At 41.5% G+C, this 19,289-nt stretch overlaps 2 protein-coding genes across 3 annotated transcripts; one reads left to right on the forward strand and one right to left on the reverse strand.

The window, feature by feature from the left end:
• Positions 1–1,095: 1,095 nt before the first annotated feature.
• Positions 1,096–8,151, reverse strand: RAD1 (RAD1 checkpoint DNA exonuclease). The gene is made up of 6 exons (XM_081088578.1): positions 8,026–8,151; positions 7,363–7,607; positions 5,819–5,927; positions 3,313–3,571; positions 2,512–2,610; positions 1,096–2,188 (listed from the first exon to the last, which is right to left on the reverse strand). Exons 2-6 carry the CDS (start codon positions 7,555–7,557, stop codon positions 2,005–2,007), a joined length of 846 nt encoding a protein of 281 aa, XP_080944704.1. The 5' UTR covers positions 7,558–7,607; positions 8,026–8,151; the 3' UTR covers positions 1,096–2,004.
• A 143-nt stretch (positions 8,152–8,294) lies between these two features.
• BRIX1 (biogenesis of ribosomes BRX1) lies at positions 8,295–18,198 on the forward strand. 2 transcript variants are annotated; one of them, XM_081090513.1, is made up of 10 exons: positions 8,295–8,477; positions 11,366–11,477; positions 12,884–12,927; positions 14,999–15,069; positions 15,361–15,410; positions 15,513–15,586; positions 15,745–15,795; positions 15,933–16,034; positions 16,997–17,125; positions 17,387–18,198. In XM_081090513.1, exons 1-10 carry the CDS (start codon positions 8,319–8,321, stop codon positions 17,654–17,656), a joined length of 1,062 nt encoding a protein of 353 aa, XP_080946639.1. In that variant the 5' UTR covers positions 8,295–8,318; the 3' UTR covers positions 17,657–18,198. The 2 variants fall into 2 exon arrangements, with proteins under 2 accessions (XP_080946639.1, XP_080946640.1); XM_081090514.1 differs by having other exon boundaries at positions 8,314–8,477; positions 11,410–11,477; positions 17,387–18,171.
• Positions 18,199–19,289: the final 1,091 nt, after the last annotated feature.

Here is a 19,289-nt window from a genome sequence, read left to right on the forward strand (position 1 = left end):
CTAAATTCTAAATAGCTAAAGATAGATGTAGCTAAAATAAGTCTTAAATGTGCAAAAATGCCAATCTCTTATTAAACCAGTTTATATTTTAAATTCTTCATAGGTTCAACTTTTAAAAAAACACTAGACCAAAATAAATTCAGAGCTAAATAATGGGAATTAAGTAGTGACTAATAAGATGCTAAACAATAATCTGAAAGTAGAAGTTCTTTCATCATCTAATATTTACTGAATGCCTGTTATATGCTGGGCACCTTTCTAGTGACATACCAGTGAACAAAAATCAAAAATAACCGCACTGTTTTCAATTTAAAGGGAAACTGTAGTCCTTGACATGTTGATTGATGAAACAGTTTCATAATTATGTTTGTTTGTTTATTTCAGAGAGGAAGGGAGAGGGAGAAAGATAGAAACACCAATGATGAGAGTGTCATTGATTGGCTGCCTCCTGCACACCCGCTACTGGATATCAAGCCCGCAATCCAGGCACGTGAATTATGTTTTAATTTGTTCTGTTCTTGGTGTTTATCTAAACAAAAAATATTTGGACATTTAGATTTATTCACTTCCTTCTTGAACACATACTATTCTTTACAAAACTCCAACTTCTTTTGTGCCTACCTGCCAGGCATGCTGAGATTGCCTGGGGGACGTGTTAGCTGGTGCATACTCACCCTGGGCTCAATACAGACTGCGAATATGTCTGGGAACAGTGCTCACAGCTGTCCAGGGGGCCTTTCTCTGAAGTGCTTGGCTCCAATTCCCTCCAAACCAATCTCCCGGATGCTGTGTGGCCCATTTTAAAGGATGGCATTCCAAATATACCCTCCAGTTGTGGTGAATATTATTTAGTGGTTCTCAACCATCAATAGGAGGGGCCACTTTTATTTGGGGGGAGGATGGTCATAACGACAGCCTTAGTAGGTCAGGACCAGGGAGGCTAGATGAATCCTGCAGTGGGATGAGTTTTTCCCCATGATTCTAGAACCATCCCACCCAAAAGGCCTTCCCACGGACACACACGAAGCTGTTGTCGCCTGGTACAGAAACTTCACTTTAGATACGTGTTTTTTCCTACTAGAAAACAGGTCGGATAATTTCAGTATTATACTTTATTAAATATCTACATCCCACAAAATTATTTCATTGTGAATTACTCAAGAAATACAAAATCACGCAATGGCTTGGTCCACCTTGGTTTGGTTGAGAAACGCTTACAGGGAAATAGAAGGAATTATAAAGTACTCACTGCAGGACTCACTATACTGGGTAGTTTGGAGAACAAGAAAACCTCTAACTCTGAAGACTGTTTTATATCTTGTTCATGTCTTCAAAATGAATACTTTAAAAATAAGTCATATATTCAGACTTGTTTGGTGATGCCTAAGTTTCAGAAATTTTGTGGAGAAATCACAAAGAAAAGCAATCACTTCAATGTAATCAAATGCTTTTTTTTTAAAGTATCCTTTCACATAGTGGCTCTCAAACTTTGGCATACATCAGAATTTCCGGAGTTAGGGGCTTGCTTTGCTGGGCAACTCGCAGAGTTTTTGACAAGTTTCTAGGTGATGCTGATGGTGCTGGTCTGGGCGTAGCCCTTTAAGAACCACTGCTTTAAGATATATTCTCCAGAATTCAAACTAATAAGCAATACTCATATGCCTTTGCTTTTTCTAATAAATAAATAAAAGAACATTTCACATATGGCTCCATCAAACTTTAAATTTTCAGCCTTTTGAAATGTCCTACTTAAATAGAATATATAACTTATTCATCATGGCTCATAATAATTCCTATGAGTTCAAAAAACAGGACCACAGGAGAGTCCAGTACTGGGTCATCTGTGACTACAAGAAACATCTACTCCCACAGTGGCTTAGGCACAGGGATCTTGCTCCAGTCTCCTCCATGCCTCTTCCATTTGGGAAATGCAGTATGAAATCATAAGAATGAGAATGACCTATTGTGAATGTCGACATAAAATGTCACAGTGCACAGTCGTACTTAAGATTCTGAATCAGGAACTTCTTCATCCGGGCAGCAGTAATACTCCACAAAACATATCTGTCCATCTTCATTCCTAATCATATACTGTAACGAGAGGAAGCCTCGGTTATCTGTCCGAATAGACACCTTGCATGACAGGACCAATGCCTTCGTAGAGGGCTTCAGTAGAGAAATCTTGTATCTGTAGGAGAATAAATAAACACCTGTTATTTGGACGCACACCCAACTGTGCTCAGAACTCCAAGAAAAGAACAAAAGTTAGCCAACAACTTCCAAGTAGCAAATACAATAAAATCCAATACCTAGTCAATTTACTAATGTTTTCTCTTCATTAAAAGTAATTTCATCCACTATAACCCCAAATCCCCAAGTAAACCCAGAACTTACTGATCATTTTTTAAAAATACTACACTTTTTTTCAACAGATCGAAAGTTTTAAAACTTTTTAAAAATTTATTTAAAAGAAATTTGGTATTTTACCACCTCTTCATCACCAGAACTGACCTGTTAACTTGGGTTTCGTTACAATTAAAGGATTCCATCAAATCAGAATCTTTGGGATAGTCAAGGTGGGAGCTTCCTGCATTCCCAAAAGTAGATAACCTACAGTAGAAAAGGAGGAAGTCATTTATTCATTGGTCCAACAGTAAGCCACACCAGGATCCAAGTACAGAAGGCACTGCCTTAAGAAGTGCATTCGGGTCTCCACCACGGAATCATTTCCCACAGCGGAGATGAAAGACAACCAGGAACCTTCCAGCTACCCATGCTGAGCGAGATCATATAGGTGGGGTCCCTCTGAAATACGCTGTTTACTAGTAAGTGCCTGGAATTTTAATTCATATCACTGTTTAAGTAGGGTTCCACTGATTTGCATTTTGGTTAATATTTTAATAGACCTTGAGCCAAATATTTAACTACCTAATGCCACGAGAGGGGCCTTCAGTTCTTCTAAAGTAGATATTTAAAACCCTTTACTCATTAATATTCTGACATTATTTCTACACCAGTTTAAGTAGTACAACAATGAAAAGACCACTAGTTTTTAAAGTAGGAGACCAAGCTACTCATCTAGAAACCAACATTGCCTAACTATGCAGCCATGAAGATTAACTCGTGAGTTAATTTTCCCGATCTTAAGTGCCCTGATCAATAAAAGTATGGGAGAGGAGTAAAAGCTCGCTCAAGTGCTGAAAACTCTAGGACCCTGGATAACACTCTATGTAAGGCCTACATCCTTAGCAAATGTGTAAATAGGAAGGAGGAGGAAAGGACATGGGCTGGAAGTGCACTGCCTTTAAGTACCTGAAATAAGGCTTGTCAGGAGACATGGTGATCTGCAGGACCTCACTCGTCATGTCCAATTCGGAAAATGCTTCACGGAGCCCCTCTGACTGCAGAATAATTTTGTTAATCACATTGGTGCTGCAGAAATCAAAATCCAGAGTTTCCTCAGGCTCCTGGGTATTGATTTTACAGACGGTCACCACTCCTCCTTCTTCCAGAAATAGCATCAAGGGGCAACCATAACCTTGGTAACGCATTTGAAGTGCGGTTAAATTCCCTGCAATGGAAACGCATCACACTTTGGACTTAGCTGTAATCCTCTGGGTTCAGGTTTTTGTCAAATGACACATAAGGCTCCTCAAGAACACTTTATCCTGCCCAATTTCCAGCATAAATGTGTGTCTCTATAAGAAAGGATCACATCTTTCCTGATGTACATGCTGTCATCAGCAAGTTCCAAACATAATTGCAAGAAAATTGGGAACAAAGTGTAATGTAACTCTGAAATCCTTTTACAGCTTGGCAGAACACCTCTGAAATACCTTCTTGATTACATGTACACACAATTTCAGGACGGAGAGTACATGGTCTGATACTGCAAGTCACAGAGTTGTTGCAGAATAGACCATGCTGTTTCTTGAAGGTCTAATTTGTACAACAGTGGATTGCGTTGATATTATCTGTACTAAATGCCAGTGTATTCACTATAAGCAAGCATGTCAAACTCTCAGCTCGCAGGCCACCAGTTTGACGTGCTTGACTTTAAGGATCCTTCCAATCTTTTCTTTTGGGAGACATTCTTACATTTTCCAAAATTTTAAGATCAAATTGGGAGAAAAAGAGAGGATGGTTCATGGTGGTTAGGGTTTTAACACTGCAAACCATTAGACAGAGAGGGGTATGACAGGACACTCTAGCTCCTCTAGCTTCCTGAAAGACTGAGGGCCACAATGAGGAAGGGGGGAAGGCAGATGCTTTTATGAAAAACCAGCTGCATTAAAAAAATGTAACGAATGCCCTAGCCAGTTTGGGCCTTGGCCTGCGGACCAAAGGGTCCTGGGTTCAATTCCGGCCAAGGACATGTACCTAGGTTACAGGCTCCTCCGCTGTCCCGGCCCTGGTCAGGGCTCGTGCAGGGGGCAACCAATCCATGTGTTTCTCTCACATCGATATTTCTGTCTTTCCCTCTCTCTAAAATTCAATGGAAAAATATCCTCGGGTGAGGATTAAAAAAAGAAAATGTATAATTAACAATGGAAGTATCAGTATAAAATTAAAGTATATTTTCTAGAGAATCATAACTGAATTTTCTCGAGTTAATCTCAATTCCTTTCTTATGAAATAAAATCATTCTTCTGGGAATTCCCTGTAGTTTTACTAGTATATCCATAGCAACCAAATTCCCTATTCATAAAACAATCCCTAAACAAATAAAACATAAATATTTTAAAGAAAAGCATTTAGGAAAATAGACAATTTATAAACAGGAGTTAATGGGAGAAAAGGGAAAACATTTTGAATGCAGTACACTGAGAGTCAGGAGAATTGGTTTCTATTTTTCTCTACCACTAACTGTAACTCTACCACTAACTGTAAGTTAGGGAAGAGAAGCAAATAAAACATTTCACAAATGTTAAAGACAATTAAGACAAGTTCAAGTCTTCTTTTGGTTAGTTCAAATTTAATGTGCTGCTGAAACAAGCACTAGTTCAAATTTAAAAGCTTTGTAAGTTGAAAAAAGATGAATGTAAATACTTTTGCAAATATGAAAAGAACCATAAGCACACTTTCTATTAATACTATAAAAAGTCAGAATCCATGACTTCACCATTGAAAAATGAATTGACAATTCATTTTCTAAAGAAATGCTGATAGTACTTGAACCACATCCAGCACGGCCAGGTTCAGTGAGCCTGAGGAGGGATGGTAAAGGATTCAAGACAAAGAGAATACAGCTGGGGCTACTGGATCTCCTGAGCCTGGATGAGGACACAGAGAGACACCGTCTGCAAGCCGAAGCTTTATTTTATAGTCAGAGCACACAAAGCAAAACAAGGGAAGTGGTCAACACAGTTTACAATGTTTTTGTGAGTTTCACTTGTTTTGGCAGCACTTGCTACACCTCCCACAGCCCATCAGCTACCTAGGAAGGAACTAAAGAGGACTAGAAGGTTAAGCTTAATTATGCTAGGAGGGCTCTGCCCTCCAAACGGTCTTGTTTGTGGCCCTGCAACAGGTCAGTCCCAGGCTTGACCCTATAGCCGCTCCCTACAAGTACAGTGGGGCCTTGACTTACGAGTGTCCCGACTAACGAGCTTTTTGAGATACTAGCTGTCTCTCCGCAGATTTTTTGCATTGAGTTGATAGAGTAATTTGAGTTAATGAGCTCCTTAACAAGCTCGGTCTCCGAAAGAATTAAACTCGTAAGTCAAGGCCCCAATGTACTTATATTCTAATAACGTTTCCTGGCCATTCTATGTCCAGAAAAATAGTTAATTATTATAATGATAATTAAATGGTTCACCTGGCATAGGACTTGATCCAAAAATAGATAAGCAGTCTAAAAGGACAGTTAAATTAATTCGGAAAGTAACAGGCTCTTCCTGAACTTTAAACTCTTGAAATATTCCAGCCTATGAAAAAAAAATAAACATGAAAAAATAAGTATACTTAAGAATGAGACCTCACATAAGGTTCTAGATTTCACTTTAATGTTTTTAAAAAAATATTATGCTAACCCCATGAAAATAATTTCTGATTATCAATCAACACATCTTAAGCTTTTTCAACTATCATCCATTAGAATAACATTAGTCAAGCCCTAGCTGGTTTGTTTCAGTGGATAGAGCATCAGCCTGCAAACTGAAGGGTCCTGGGATCGATTCTAGTTAACCGCACATGCCTGGGTTGCGGGCTGGATCCCCAGCAGGGGGCGTGCAGGAGGCAGCCAATCAATGATTCTCTCTCATCATTGATGTTTCTATCTCTCTTTCCCTCTCCCTTCTTCTCTGAAATCAATAAAAATATATTTTTTAAAAAAGAATAGCCCTAACCGGTTTGGCTCAGTGGATAGAGCATCAGCCTGCGGACTCAAGGGTCCCAGGTTCGATTCCAGTCAAGGGCATGTACCTTGGTTGCAGGAACATACCAGTAGGGAGTGTGCAGGAGGCAGCTGATCGATGTTTCTAACTCTCTATCCCTCTCCCTTCCTCTCTGTAAAAAATCAATAAAATATATTAAAAAAAGAAAAGTGGATTTATTTAAAAATAAAATAAAATAAAAATAAAAATAAAAGAATAACACTAGTCAATAGTTAACGGTATAACAGGGATTTAGGTCCATGCAACATTTCATCCAGTTTCTTGGATCTAAACTGTCCCCCACAGGATTCTCCAGTCTCCTTTTTGGAGCCATCAATACGGCTAAGGTCACCTGGAAAGCTGCCAAACAATCTGATCATGCATGGGTAACAGTTTTCAATTTCTTTTGAGAACAAGAACCATGTCTCATTTATCCCTGAAGTCATGCTATGCACTGAGGTGTTCAAAAACACGCTCAATTAAATCTGAAATCTGAACCATACAGATGCAACTTTGTAAGAACAAATACGTTACATGATAACCAATGAAAGGGAAACTAGTGTTTAATAAGGGAACGAGTGGTACAGAGCACACACTCTGCAGACAAGTGTTCTGGGTTCCCCTCCCAGCTCAGCCGCCTGCAAGCTCCGGGACTGTCGGCCGCGCACTTAAGCTGCGCCCCAGTGTCCACACACGGAACACGGGAATAGCAGCCCACCTCGCAGGACATTGCCAGGGTTAGACGAGTTCAATACAGAAAACACTCACAAGAGTGCGTGGACTCTTAATCAATCGTGGACATTATTAGCTTTAACCATTATCTCTGTAAAACACGGGGGAAAGAATTTGTAACGGAGAGAAAAAAACAAAAACGCCCAACAAACGCCCTGCTGTTTTCCAGCTCGATGACGTCCGCCAGAGCCGTGGGGTTCACTGATCTGGGCGCGGCGTACCCGCGGCACCGGCTCGGAGCTGTCCCCGGACCTACCTGGATGAACGCATTCGCCTGCACGCACTTGGCATTTTCCACCGTCACCTTGATGCCGTTTTTGGTGGCGAAACAGGTGGCGTGATCCCGGAAATGAATGGCCTTCAGGACCGTGGACAGGTTCCTCACGTTGTCCAGGCTGGCCACCAGGCTGCAGCCGCCGTCGTCGGGGACCCGCTGGCTGACGAGGGGCATCGTCCGGCGCCGCACCGGCTCCCGCACCGGCTCCCGGGGGCCCGCAGCACCTGGGGGGCCCGCAAGACCCGTCAACGCCGGCGCGACCCCCCGCGGCCGCCGCTGCGCCGGGGGGTAGGGGCGCTGCCCCCCATCCCTGCCACCCCACCGCCTCTGTGACTGGCGGGAAGTGCCGGACGGCTCCCTGGTCTCTGGTAAGAGGACAGTAATACACGAAAGGTTGTGAACCGGGAAAATAGGTAACCGGTAAGGTAACAGCTCTTACGGCCAGGTTCGCCACGTCGAACCGGGGCCAAGGATCCCCACCGAGTCGGTGTGAGCTGCCCGGGGACGGGCCCCGATTTCTCAGAGGACCCCCCTTGAGTCCCAGGCAACTCGACTCCCCAGCCCGCCGCGGGGGGATGGAGGGGGCCGGGGCATCTGCTCACTGGCCCCGGGATCCCCGGGTCCCAGGCGCGGAAACCGTACCTTAGCAGTGGGGTCCGGACGCCTGGGAGCCTTTCCCAGGTCACCGGGTAGGCGAGGTGCAGCTCCCGGGGAAACGGGGAGGAAGTGGACCCGCTCCCGCCACAGCTTTCAGACCGCCGGGCCGTCTCGGCCACCGTCACCATAGAGCTGGGCGCGGCCTAGAGAGGCGACCGGAAGAGGGCGCCAAAGGCTGGCGGAGGACCCAGCGCCGAGCGCGCGGGACCATAGAGACGGGAAAGGGGCGCGAGCGGCACTGCCGGAAGGAAGGCCCAGAGCGGGGGCGGTGCGGCAAGATGGCGGCCACCAAGAGGAAGCGGCGTGGAGGCCTGGCGGTCCCGGCGAAGAGGCCGAGAAAGAACGGAAAAGATGCCAGGCCTCCAGCGAAGCCGCGCGACAAGGCAGAGGAGGCGGAGGAAGAAGACAGGAATCGCATCCCAGGCCCCGTTTGCAAGGTAGAGGGCTGCCCCCTGGTTTCCCCGGCGGCCGGCATCTTCCCCGGGGTCACCGACCCAGCCGCGGCCGAGTGGCTCTGTGTTGCGGGAGCTGGGTGTCCGCTCTCCCGGCCGCACCGGCCACCGCGTTCCCATCTGACCCTCGTGCACGGGGCTGCCCCCGGGAGGCGTCCGGCTGAGCGACCGTGCAGGTTTCCGAGCTCTTACGGGGCCGCGGGAAATCGACGACTTCGGGAGCACTCGGTTCCGGTTCTGTTTCCTAGGCCCCCCGCCCCCCTTACAGTTGTTTCGAGATGTTGGCCGTATCCCTGAACAGTCACTAGTCTTCCCATGTTCTGCCGTCGCCAGCGGCTGGGGTCCGGAAGCCCATGTGGTGCTTTGAAGAGGACTGTCCTTGGGACCGGGACTTAGGTATTTTTTAAATCCTCACCCGAGGATGTTTGTTGGTTCTTAGGGAGAGAGAGGAACAGCGATGCGAGGGAAACATAGACCCGGTGCCCCCTTACGGCTCCGCGTCAGGAAGGGAGCCGCCGCCCCTTCGGGGTCGGGACGATGCTCGGACCAGCGCTGCCCCGGCCGGCGCCGACCTGCTGGGTGTGTGGCTCGAGGGGAACCGGCGGAAGCGAGGGTGGGAGGTGGGATTTACTCCGCAGCCAGCGGGCCGGGCGCTGTGCGGAGTCAGGTTCCCGGCCTCGGGTGGCAGCGCTGGACCGCGACCTCTTCCTTTCCCCCCCGAAACGTTGGAGTTTAGACAGAGACCCAAGAAAGAATTCATTTGAGTTGGTGGTTTTTATTCTAAAGGAAGCGAGCCGCTAGATCGCAGACTGTGCAGACAGGAAGTGCTTTTGATTGGTTAGTTCCCGGGCCCCCCGGCTTAGCGTGTACCCTAAAGAGTAATGAGAGCTTCGAGCGGTCCTGTGATTAGTCCCTAATCAGTGGTGAGTAGGTGCCCTCTGTGGTGCAGGGGCCGGCACTGCGGAGGGAGGGAGCTCCGAGGAATAAAAGACCAGTTTACGTTCTAGCCTTGTCATTAATTACAGTGACATCCCGGACTCTTTTTCTCATCTGCCTATTCAGAGGAAGGAAATGTGATCGCCTTTTTTTGTTGTGAAGAGCGTAGTATATTTTCAGTAAATGTTAGTGCTCTCATTCTTCCTTAAGGACCAAGAAAGAATATGATAGTCGCAGTGATCTGATATGAAATCTGATATCAATGAGTTTTGATTTGAAAAATGCCGTTGAAGGACACACGATAGAGGTTACTTTTACCCGAGGATGATATAGGGTAAGAGATCGTAAAGGAATTATTTAGCCTTTGAGCTGGATCTCAAAGTAAGGGCAGAACTCTGATATTCAGCGATGAGAGGGAACTGTACAGGGGAGAGAGAGAGAAAACCCATCAGGGGTGTTGAAGTGCGGGAAACGCTGAGAATTAAAACAACTAATCCAGGTTCTCTTTCTCCAGGAGCACACCTCCCACCTCCCCCCTCCCCCCTCCCCCCTCCCCCCTCCCCCCTCCCCCCTCCCCCCTCCCCCCTCCCCCCTCCCCCCTTCCCTCAGGCACACATCTCCTGAACTGTCAGGGACCCCCTGGGACTTGAACCAGGGGCGCAGTGGGCAGCAACAGCTCATCCGGGCCAACCCCGGAACCTGTCGCAAGGCCCCTTCTCTGACTCTGGCTGTGAGCTCACATGGCCCCACCTCGGCTCGTATTTTCCCCGTAATGTTTCTTGAGAGCCAAAGCATTTCCACCCAGTCTCTCTCCCAGAGCTTCGTCTACCTTAAGCCCTTCCTTCTTTTACTCCGCAGCTGTAATAAGCGCACTCTCAAAAAAAAAAAAAAAAAAAGGAGAGCCCGATTGGCTAAAGTGTAGGGTTGATTTGGGACAATATGAGGTGAAAATATAAATGTGTTTTAGAATCCACTGGAAAGCTATGCCATTTTGGACTTTGTCTTGAAAAACCTAGGAGGCAGGATGATGGGAGCTGAGCTTTAAGGTTAGGCTGGTGCTGTCAGCCTTGTCTATTGGAGGGGCTCCAGGCCAGGAAGGCTAGCCAGTTAGGAGATTAGCAGTAGGAATAGGACTATGAGGGTCTGAAGGAGTGCAGTGGGTGAGGGAAAGGAAATTGACAGCATTTAGTAGTGCTTCTGGGATGAAAGAATAAGGGCAAGGAAGATTCAAAGCCTGGGGGACTGAGATGGTGGTGACATCATCAGAAAAAGGAAGAACACGGGAATTGACCAGATCTGAGATTTAGCATTCTAGACTTGAGTTTGAGGTTAGTAGGACTGGACGGAGTTCTTTACCCTTTTGTAGAGTTGACAGTTCATGCTAAGGGAATGATTATGAGAAATCTGGGGAGACAGAAGTAAAAGAAGCTAAGAAAGAATCTGTAGAGTCAGGAGGAGGATTTTTTTTTTTTTTAACAAGAAATGTAATGGGTGAGAAGGGCTGTTTTTATTTTTTATTTAAATATATATTTTACTGATTTTTTACAGAGAGGAAGGGAGAGAGAGAGTTAGAAACATCGATGAGAGAGAAACATTGATCAGCTGCCTCCTGCACACCTCCCACTGGAGATGTGCCCGCAACCCAAGTACATGCCCTTGACCGGAATCGAACCTGGGACCCTTCAGTCCGCAGGCCGACGCTCTGTCCACTGAGCCATACCGGTTTCGGCGAGGAGGAGGAATTTTAGACACTGAAGGAAAACAAGGGAAGGAAGCCAAGGAGAGGATTTCTGGGTGGCAGTTGAGGTCTGAATGCTACTGAGAGATTGAATTAAAGTTTTGGTCAGGATTGTTGGCTTGCTACTTGGAAGCTTTAAACAAATAAGGTAGGCTCACTCTGAGATTTAAAAATCTTTTAACATTTTATTTTTCTTTAGGGCAAGTGGAAAAATAAGGAACGGATTCTCATCTTTTCTTCCAGAGGAATAAATTTCAGAACAAGACATTTAATGCAAGACTTAAGAATGTTGATGCCTCATTCTAAAGCAGGTGCCTTTATGTTAAACTTATAATTTCATGTTCATAAAAGTGCATATTTATATATTTCCAGTTCAAGTCACACATTAGTTTTTCAATCTTGTGAGGTCAAGAACCAGTACTCTTTTCTCAAAAGTATATCTTTTTCAGTGCCAAGATTTTCCCAGTTAACATTTTGTCAGGAATTCTTTGCAAACTTTATTGAACACTAGAGGCCCGAAGCACGAAATTTTTGCAAGGGCCTGGGCCCCCCTGGCCCCGTCCCACCACCGCCGGGGGCGTCTGCTGCCTCTGCTTCGGCCCCTGCCCACTGTGCCCCCCGCCCGCTGCTGTTTTGTCCCGAAGGAAGGACATCTGTCTAATGAGCATATTACGCTTTTATTATTTTAGATTCTCTTCACTTTCTTAAGCAAAGATCCTGATTCCTGGAACATTCTCGAAGGTCCAGAAGAAATGCCTCCGTAGTAATGCTCTCAGCCGTCCTGGTTTGTCCTTTAAATGACTCAGGACTGCCATGTGTTGCTTTCTGCATTAAATTACAAACAACAACTGTCCCCATCTACAGATTAATGGACCTGGAGCAGGATTTCAGGCACCTTTAGGTGGGACTCCTCCTCCTCCTCGGTGTCCAGCTAATCTTTTTAGCACTGAGATATCTTACCGGCAGGTGAAGAACATCTAGTTTTAAGTTTGGAACTGTGGCCAGCGCCATCATGGAGCTATGTCTGTGTCTGTGTTGATTCTAGATAGTAACTTAGGTCTTTCTTTACTAATTAGTGTTTCTTAAACTTGAACTCGGGTCTGCTACTACATCTTCAGATCTCTGACAGTAATAAGAAAAAAATTTTAATTTATATCAGTTTTCTTTTTTCCTGTGATAATTTGAAATTCTTTGTTTTACTAGTTTCCTTTAGCAACTGTGATTCATATTTAAAAGAAATTTTCATTACTTCAAATTTTAGTTCGAGTGTTTTGTAAACTGGAGTCGTAGAACATGGTGTTCAGTTCTGAGAATTTTTTTACTTTTTTAAGAGAGGAGAGAGAGAGAGAGAGAGAGAGAGAGAGAGAGAGAGAGAGAGAGAGAGAAAGAAACATTGATGTGAGAGAAAAACATCACGTGGTTGCCTCCTGCATGGGCCCTGCGCCTGAGTCAAACACATTGCCTTTTGGTGCACGGGATGACATTCCAGCCAATCCAGCCACCTGGCCAGGACTCATTACTCATTTTCACATTTAAAAAGAATCAAGATTTTCAAGAGGCTATGTGTTTTCAGATCTAATCATGTTGAATATTGACAAAATTGCATTAAAGATTACAAAAACACTTTAGAAATAATTTTCTAGAAAGCATGTGTGATTTGATTGAAGGTGCTTAGAAATCTTGTATTTACTTTCTTTTTCTTTTTTTCTTTTTATAGATACTAAAATGGATCGTAAAGATAAGTTATTTGTGATTAATGAGGTAATTTTAGAAAGTAAAGTAAAATGTGCTGGGAACACTATATTTAGGAAGTCAATTATTCAATGACTTTTACATTGCTTTATAAAAGATACTCAGATTTTATTAAATCTTCAATAATCTACCTTCTACATCAGTGATGGTGAACCTTTTGAGCTCGGCGTGTCAGCATTTTGAAAAACCGTAACTTAATTAACTCTGGTGCCGTGTCACAGACAGAAATTTTTTGATATTTGCAGCCATAGTAAAAATATCTTTTTCAGTGCCAAGATTTTTCCAGTTAACATTTTGTCAGGAATTTGAAAAATTTATATTTTTGAAATTTGTTTTATATATTTAAATGCCATTTAACAAAGAAAAATCAACAAAAAAATGAGTTCGTGTGTCACCTCTGACACGCGTGTCACAGGTTCGCCTTCACTGTTCTACATTGTTAATAGTGCTCACTGTCTGCGTCTTATAGTTTAGTGCTTCTGTATTCTTTCCTGGTCATCCTTCTCTTTATCATACTTGGGTACACATACAGAATTATCAGTCAACATGTATAAGATAAAATAAAAGTATTTTTAAAACCCCACATTGTAGAAAGCTTTTTGCCAGTGTTAACACATTGCGTACCGCATAGAAATCTCTAAGACATACGCCAGGGACCGCACGTTTTGGGGCAAACTGCACGTTATTTAAATCATCATACTGCGCTTTAGGTGTTGTTTTTCAATAATTATAACATTTTTATTTACAAAAACAATTAAACAATTAAAGTTCCTAGTACTTTTTTAACGTATGGTACTGCGTAAAACATTTTCCTCTATGAAGAGGGACCAAACAAAATTTACATAAGTATCTAGATTCACTCCTTTTCCCATGGGTGTGAAAACAAGAACATTCGTGAGCGGTCCTTAACAGATGGTGCGCGAAACACGAGAAAACTCCTGAGCGGTACGAAATGTGTTAAGTAGAGTGATGTATGTCGTACTTGCTCTTAAGATACTACAAAGTAGTAATGAGGTTAAAACTTAGAAGAATTTTTTAAAGATACTTTTCTTTAGCTGTTAGGTTTTTGATCCATTCAGCACACGTTTTTGAACCTGTGCGAGGTCATGGCATTAGGTGCTGTGGAAACAGTGTCTGCAGAGCAGCCCCCTTGTCACCGTGGAGCTGCCTGCTACGGGGGCGGCAGGCCATGCAGAGCCTTAGAATAGTGGTGAACACAGGAGACTGAAGCAGGGCCTGGGTTCCCCACAGCTCAGGCTGGACTGGGAAATGGTCAACGTAGTGTTGCCGGGTTCATTCCAAGACCAGAAAGAAAAGCATTGGACCTATGAACTTTCTAAGTTGTTAGGTTTAAAGTTTAGAGTTTATGAATACTACATCAGGTACCAGGTAGTTTATGAATTACTACAATAGTACAGGACTTTATTCCTGTTTGCTTTTGTATATTTCTCAAGTGTGACTTTGTAAACCTTCAAGATGTTGAGGTTTAATTCAGATTAAGATAGGGTTTGTACACTTCTGTTTTTCACCAATCCCTGAGTGATTTTACAGGACCGAACCACAGAAATGATAGTATAAATGAAGAAGAAAAAAACCTAAGTTTCTTGATCTTAAAATTAAAAAAATGAAAGAGTTAAAAATCAGAATTACCATTACCAAGTATGTGTTTGGTTCCGTAAGGACTGTATTTTCCTACGAGTAGTGAGGCTCATTGTAGTGAGGCTCATTATCGTGTGCAGCACCCCTAGGGCATCTGTTTTCAGTCTTTGTAGCTTGTACATGACTGATCAGAAGAAGAGGTTCCCAGCAGTCAGAAGTGAGGCCCGTTTACTTTAAAATGCTGGGCCGGAAAGAGGAGATGTTTACATCAGAGGCAGGCAGAGAATCGAGTTTACCTTGGGCAGAGCACCCAGAGGGATTGGAAAGGTTTCTTTTTGTGAGTAAATACAATTACTAGATTTAGACTTTTGTAGCTCATTAATTTGCTTAAGTTTTTTGGAAGAATATTGGTATTCATTGCATTGAGTTGCTGTAGATCTCATTTTATCTACTTCATTTCTTTATACTTTGCTCCATTTAGGTTTGTGAGATGAAAAACTGCAATAAATGTATCTATTTTGAAGCTAAGAAGAAACAAGATCTCTATATGTGGTAAGAGAATGTATTAAGTAAGATTGGTGTGAAACTTGTTCTTTAAATGGATTTATTCTTTGTACCTCTTACAGAGATGCCTTTCAGGCTTTTTTTTTTTTTTTTTTTTTTTTTTGTAAAAAGACAGGGCCAGGGGATGAAGTGAACTCATTTCACAAAAGTTGAAACCTTCAAATAAATTAAATGTATGCATGTTATGAGCACATTATAGTATCTTTTTAACTATAAATACAAAGTAAACATTTGCTACATTTTAGATTGTAACTAAAAGGCTTTCTTCCTGTTTTTCAGGCTTTCAAATTCACCTCATGGACCATCTGCTAAATTCCTAGTTCAAAATAGTAAGTTGACTCAGTTTAAAATTTTATGAGAACATTGAAAAACTTTTGGAATAATTGTGCTAAAATTATAACTATTTTTCTTGTCAATATAATCTTTTCTAGTTCATACCCTCGCTGAACTAAAGATGACTGGAAACTGTTTGAAAGGTTCTCGGCCCCTTTTGTCTTTTGACCCTGTAAGTTTTGCAGTTAGTGTAAGAAGTCTAACTTTTTACTCTGCATGGTGGTTTCTCGAGGGTATAGTTAGTTGTATAGGTCAGTTTAGTGAACATAAAACAGTTTTAAACAAAGCACTTTGCTATTGACAATTAATATGCTCACTTTATTTTTATAGGCTTTTGATGAATCACCACATTATGCTTTGCTAAAAGAACTCTTAATTCAGGTAAGTAGAAAGTACCTTTGGTAATATTTTATACATCGGTATCTTCCTTTGGACTTTTTCTTAACTCAGCGATCTAAAACTAAAACGGTTTGGATCGTAGAATAAGGAACTAACATACTCTTTTTTTCCCCCACTAGATCTTTAGTACACCACGCTACCATCCCAAAAGCCAACCATTTGTGGACCACGTGTTTACTTTTACTGTTTTGGATAATAGGATATGGTTTCGGAACTTTCAGGTTAGCTTTAATTAATTTTTAATTATATTTTGAAATAAATTGGGACAAATAATACCGCTACATATTAACCATATACTTAGTTTTTTTTAAAGGAGATAGTCTGAAGATCCACGAAGCAATTGAGTTCTAAATTTGTGCTATGTGCTATAAAGGACACAGTACAATGTAAGCGGAGTTAGAATCTCCGTGGGGTAGGGTTAAAACTTAGAAAAACAACCTCCATAGAAGGCATTTAATGAGACCTATTAGGTGAGTCACACAGTGACTCATTCAGGAGGAGAGGTGATTCTGAAAATCTTGAAGAAGGAATTTGGCAGGATGATAATAAATCTGCAGAGAGGTGGGGAGGTGGAAAAACATTCAAGGTTTCAGGCAGCATGTGAAGCAGACTGGGCTCTTCATGGGTTGTTATACCGGGTACCTTGCAAAGGGAGCTCAACTCCCTAACCTCTGAGGGCAGCCGTATCTGAAACAATATACAGTGTTCATATTTGTAGTTCAGAAGTGGCCCAATCAGTAGCCATTCAAAAATAAATTTGACCCTGTACTATACTTTTATATACCTTTAACTTCATTTGATTAGGTTTATAAAAACTTAGGAATTGATTACAGTTTTTAAAGGGTCCCCTGTAGTGTGCTTCAATACATGTTATTACAGTAACCGCAGTTTTAAAAACATTTAACCAGTGGTTTTCAAGGATGCATGCATTGTGAGAAGCAGGATATGAACCAAATTTAAATTACTCAGATTTAAAAGAATACTTAAAAGCCTTTATATTTTTTCCTGATTACTATAACTAATATATTTCAAGAAATGCTGATGGTTTGGCACCTACCAGGTTTCACCTCTACCTTAATTTTATTTTCAGTTTTTTAGGCTTATTTGTAGTGAGGTTATAGCCAATATACCTTTTAGGAATAGTATATCCAAACCAAAATGAAATGTTTTCTTTTTATTAAAGATCATAGAAGAAGATGCTGCTCTTGTAGAAATAGGACCTCGCTTTGTCTTAAATCTCATAAAGATTTTCCAGGGAAGTTTTGGAGGACCAACTTTATATGAAAATCCTCACTACCAGTCACCAAACATGGTAAGCTGTTTTTGTTTAGTGGTCTTCTATGTTCCAGAAGTCTGGCCCAAAGTATTTTTGTCAGGTAATTACTATTCTGTTAACTGTGAAACTGACTTTGGGTTTTGTTGCATACAGTCTTGCAAATTACTTTTTTTTTTTTTTTAAATTGCTCCCAGGATTTAAGGGAAATAGGTCCTAAGTTTATGTTCTTGCTACCATATGTAAAATGCTTGTTCACATTTCAGAAACATCTAATGTGTTTTTTTTGTTTGTTTCTAGCATCGGCGTGTCATAAGATCCATCACAGCTGCAAAATATAAGGAGAAACAGCAGGTTAAAGAGGCACAAAAACTGAGAAAGAAAGAACCAAAGACTATTCTTCCACATGATCCCACTGCAGATGTTTTTGTTACACCAGCTGAAGAAAAACCTATAGAAATACAGTGGATAAAACCAGAGCCAAAAGTTGATTTGAAGGCAAGAAAGAAAAGGGTTTACAAAAGACAAAGAAAAATGAAACAGAAGGTGAACAGTGGAAATGCAAAATGAATCACTGGATAACTAATTTTTCAGTTATTTTATATTTATTTTGTATTCAATGTGTAAATACTTTTATTATTCAGGACTAACGTCTAATTAGTGTGGCATTTAAAAGAAAAAATTAAAATCTTGTGGCTTTGGGAGTATCTTTTTCTAAATAAAATATCCCTAGAACTCAATTTCTGTTCAAAGCTTATTTGGTATTACTAAAAATTTAGAGTGCTTAAGGGTTAGGCCTGCCCTCTTGGATTAAAAAAACTTTTTTTTTTTGGTTTAGCAAAGCTGGAATTTAAATTTATTGGGTCATTACTAGTAAAACAAAGCATTAGGCGCTTTGAGAGTCGTTTCCAATGGTGAGGTAGGGTTGACCAGGAGGGAAGAGAGCGTCTTACGAGCTTTGAGTCTCTGAGTCACCAGTTAATGAGCCTTGGACGAGCCAACCTCTCATCTTGTTTTCTCATCTCAAAAAGGTGCAATAAAAATTACTTGCATTGAAAGCATTTTGTAAATTACAAACATTTTAGAAGCAGTGGGTATAAATTACTGATAGTAAAAGGAAGAAATACAAGGCAGTTGTTAGAAGGTACTAGAATATTGGAATTAATCTCCTTATGAATGATTTGCAGCAAAAAGGATATATATATATATATATATATATATCCTCAGCAGTAGTATATATACTACATACTAGTAACTAATAAAATTGGGTCATGCATGTGGTGGTCTGTCATCCACTTTATTTCACAATCATTTTCCCATGTCTGTGTTCTACAATATGGTTAGTAATTGTACAGTATTCCACTCTATCATATATCAGTTTTTTATTGTTATTAAGTATTTCAGTTATATATTTTCTTGTAGAGGTGCTTGCAGTAAACATTTGTGCAGTATACACAAATTATTTTGTACATTTGTGGGTTCCTGTAAGTAGTAGGACTCGGGTCAGAACACTAAAATATTCTGATTGCCTCCGTAAATATACCTCACCAGAAGTTAGAGCATTCATTTCCTTGTACCTTTGCAATGGTGAAATAACCTTTGTCTATTGGATAGTTTAAAAATAATACTATTTTTGGGGGGGGGGGGGCGGGTGGCGGGGTTAGGTGTTGGTTTTCTTTTATGACATCTTGTTTTGGGGTGTTGGTTATTATTTTTTACTAATTTGTAAGAGCTCTTATATAGTAAGTTCATTCTAGATGACTTTCCTGGTTCATTTGTAGTTTAATTTTGTTTTTTTAAATATATGGGCAGGATGATAAATTTTTCCTCATTTCATTTTCTCTTAGTTTTCGACTAAGAAACACCTTCCTGAGTATATAATTAGGCTACTTGATCTGAAAGTAATCTAAATGATGAGGCTACTTGAAGTCTTCTAAATTATGCAGGTAATTCAGGTCAGGTTATCTTGATAAATCTGGCCTTGTATGAAAATAACTGTATTCAGGATTTTTTTAAAAAACACCCACATCTCAAGAAGTTAATTACAGGTTATGAACATAAGATGTGAGTTTGAGTACTTAATACTTTTTGATGTGTGTGTTGCAGAGTTTTCTGTGGGCTTTCCAATTTAATAACTTACCAGTTTCCACATTTTCCTTTGCCAAAATTCTCTTTCAGTCATTTATATGAATACCTCATTTGG

The sequence above is a fragment of the Myotis nattereri genome (genome assembly GCF_964212035.1).
Source record: "Myotis nattereri genome assembly, chromosome: 4".
Lineage (NCBI taxonomy): Eukaryota > Metazoa > Chordata > Mammalia > Chiroptera > Vespertilionidae > Myotis > Myotis nattereri.

Excerpts from the sequence above, each read along its gene's own strand:
- RAD1 (XM_081088578.1), bottom strand. The coding sequence starts at position 7,557 with ATGCCCCTCGTCAGCCAGCGGGTCCCCGACGACGGCGGCTGCAGCCTG. Across the intron at positions 3,572-5,818 it reads TGGATCAAGTCCTATGCCAG|GGAATTTAACCGCACTTCAA; the intron begins GTGAACCATTTA and ends TTTCCATTGCAG. Across the intron at positions 2,189-2,511 it reads AACGAAACCCAAGTTAACAG|ATACAAGATTTCTCTACTGA; the intron begins GTCAGTTCTGGT and ends ATTCTCCTACAG.
- BRIX1 (XM_081090513.1), top strand. The coding sequence starts at position 8,319 with ATGGCGGCCACCAAGAGGAAGCGGCGTGGAGGCCTGGCGGTCCCGGCG. Across the intron at positions 12,928-14,998 it reads AGTTATTTGTGATTAATGAG|GTTTGTGAGATGAAAAACTG; the intron begins GTAATTTTAGAA and ends TGCTCCATTTAG. Across the intron at positions 15,070-15,360 it reads AAACAAGATCTCTATATGTG|GCTTTCAAATTCACCTCATG; the intron begins GTAAGAGAATGT and ends CCTGTTTTTCAG.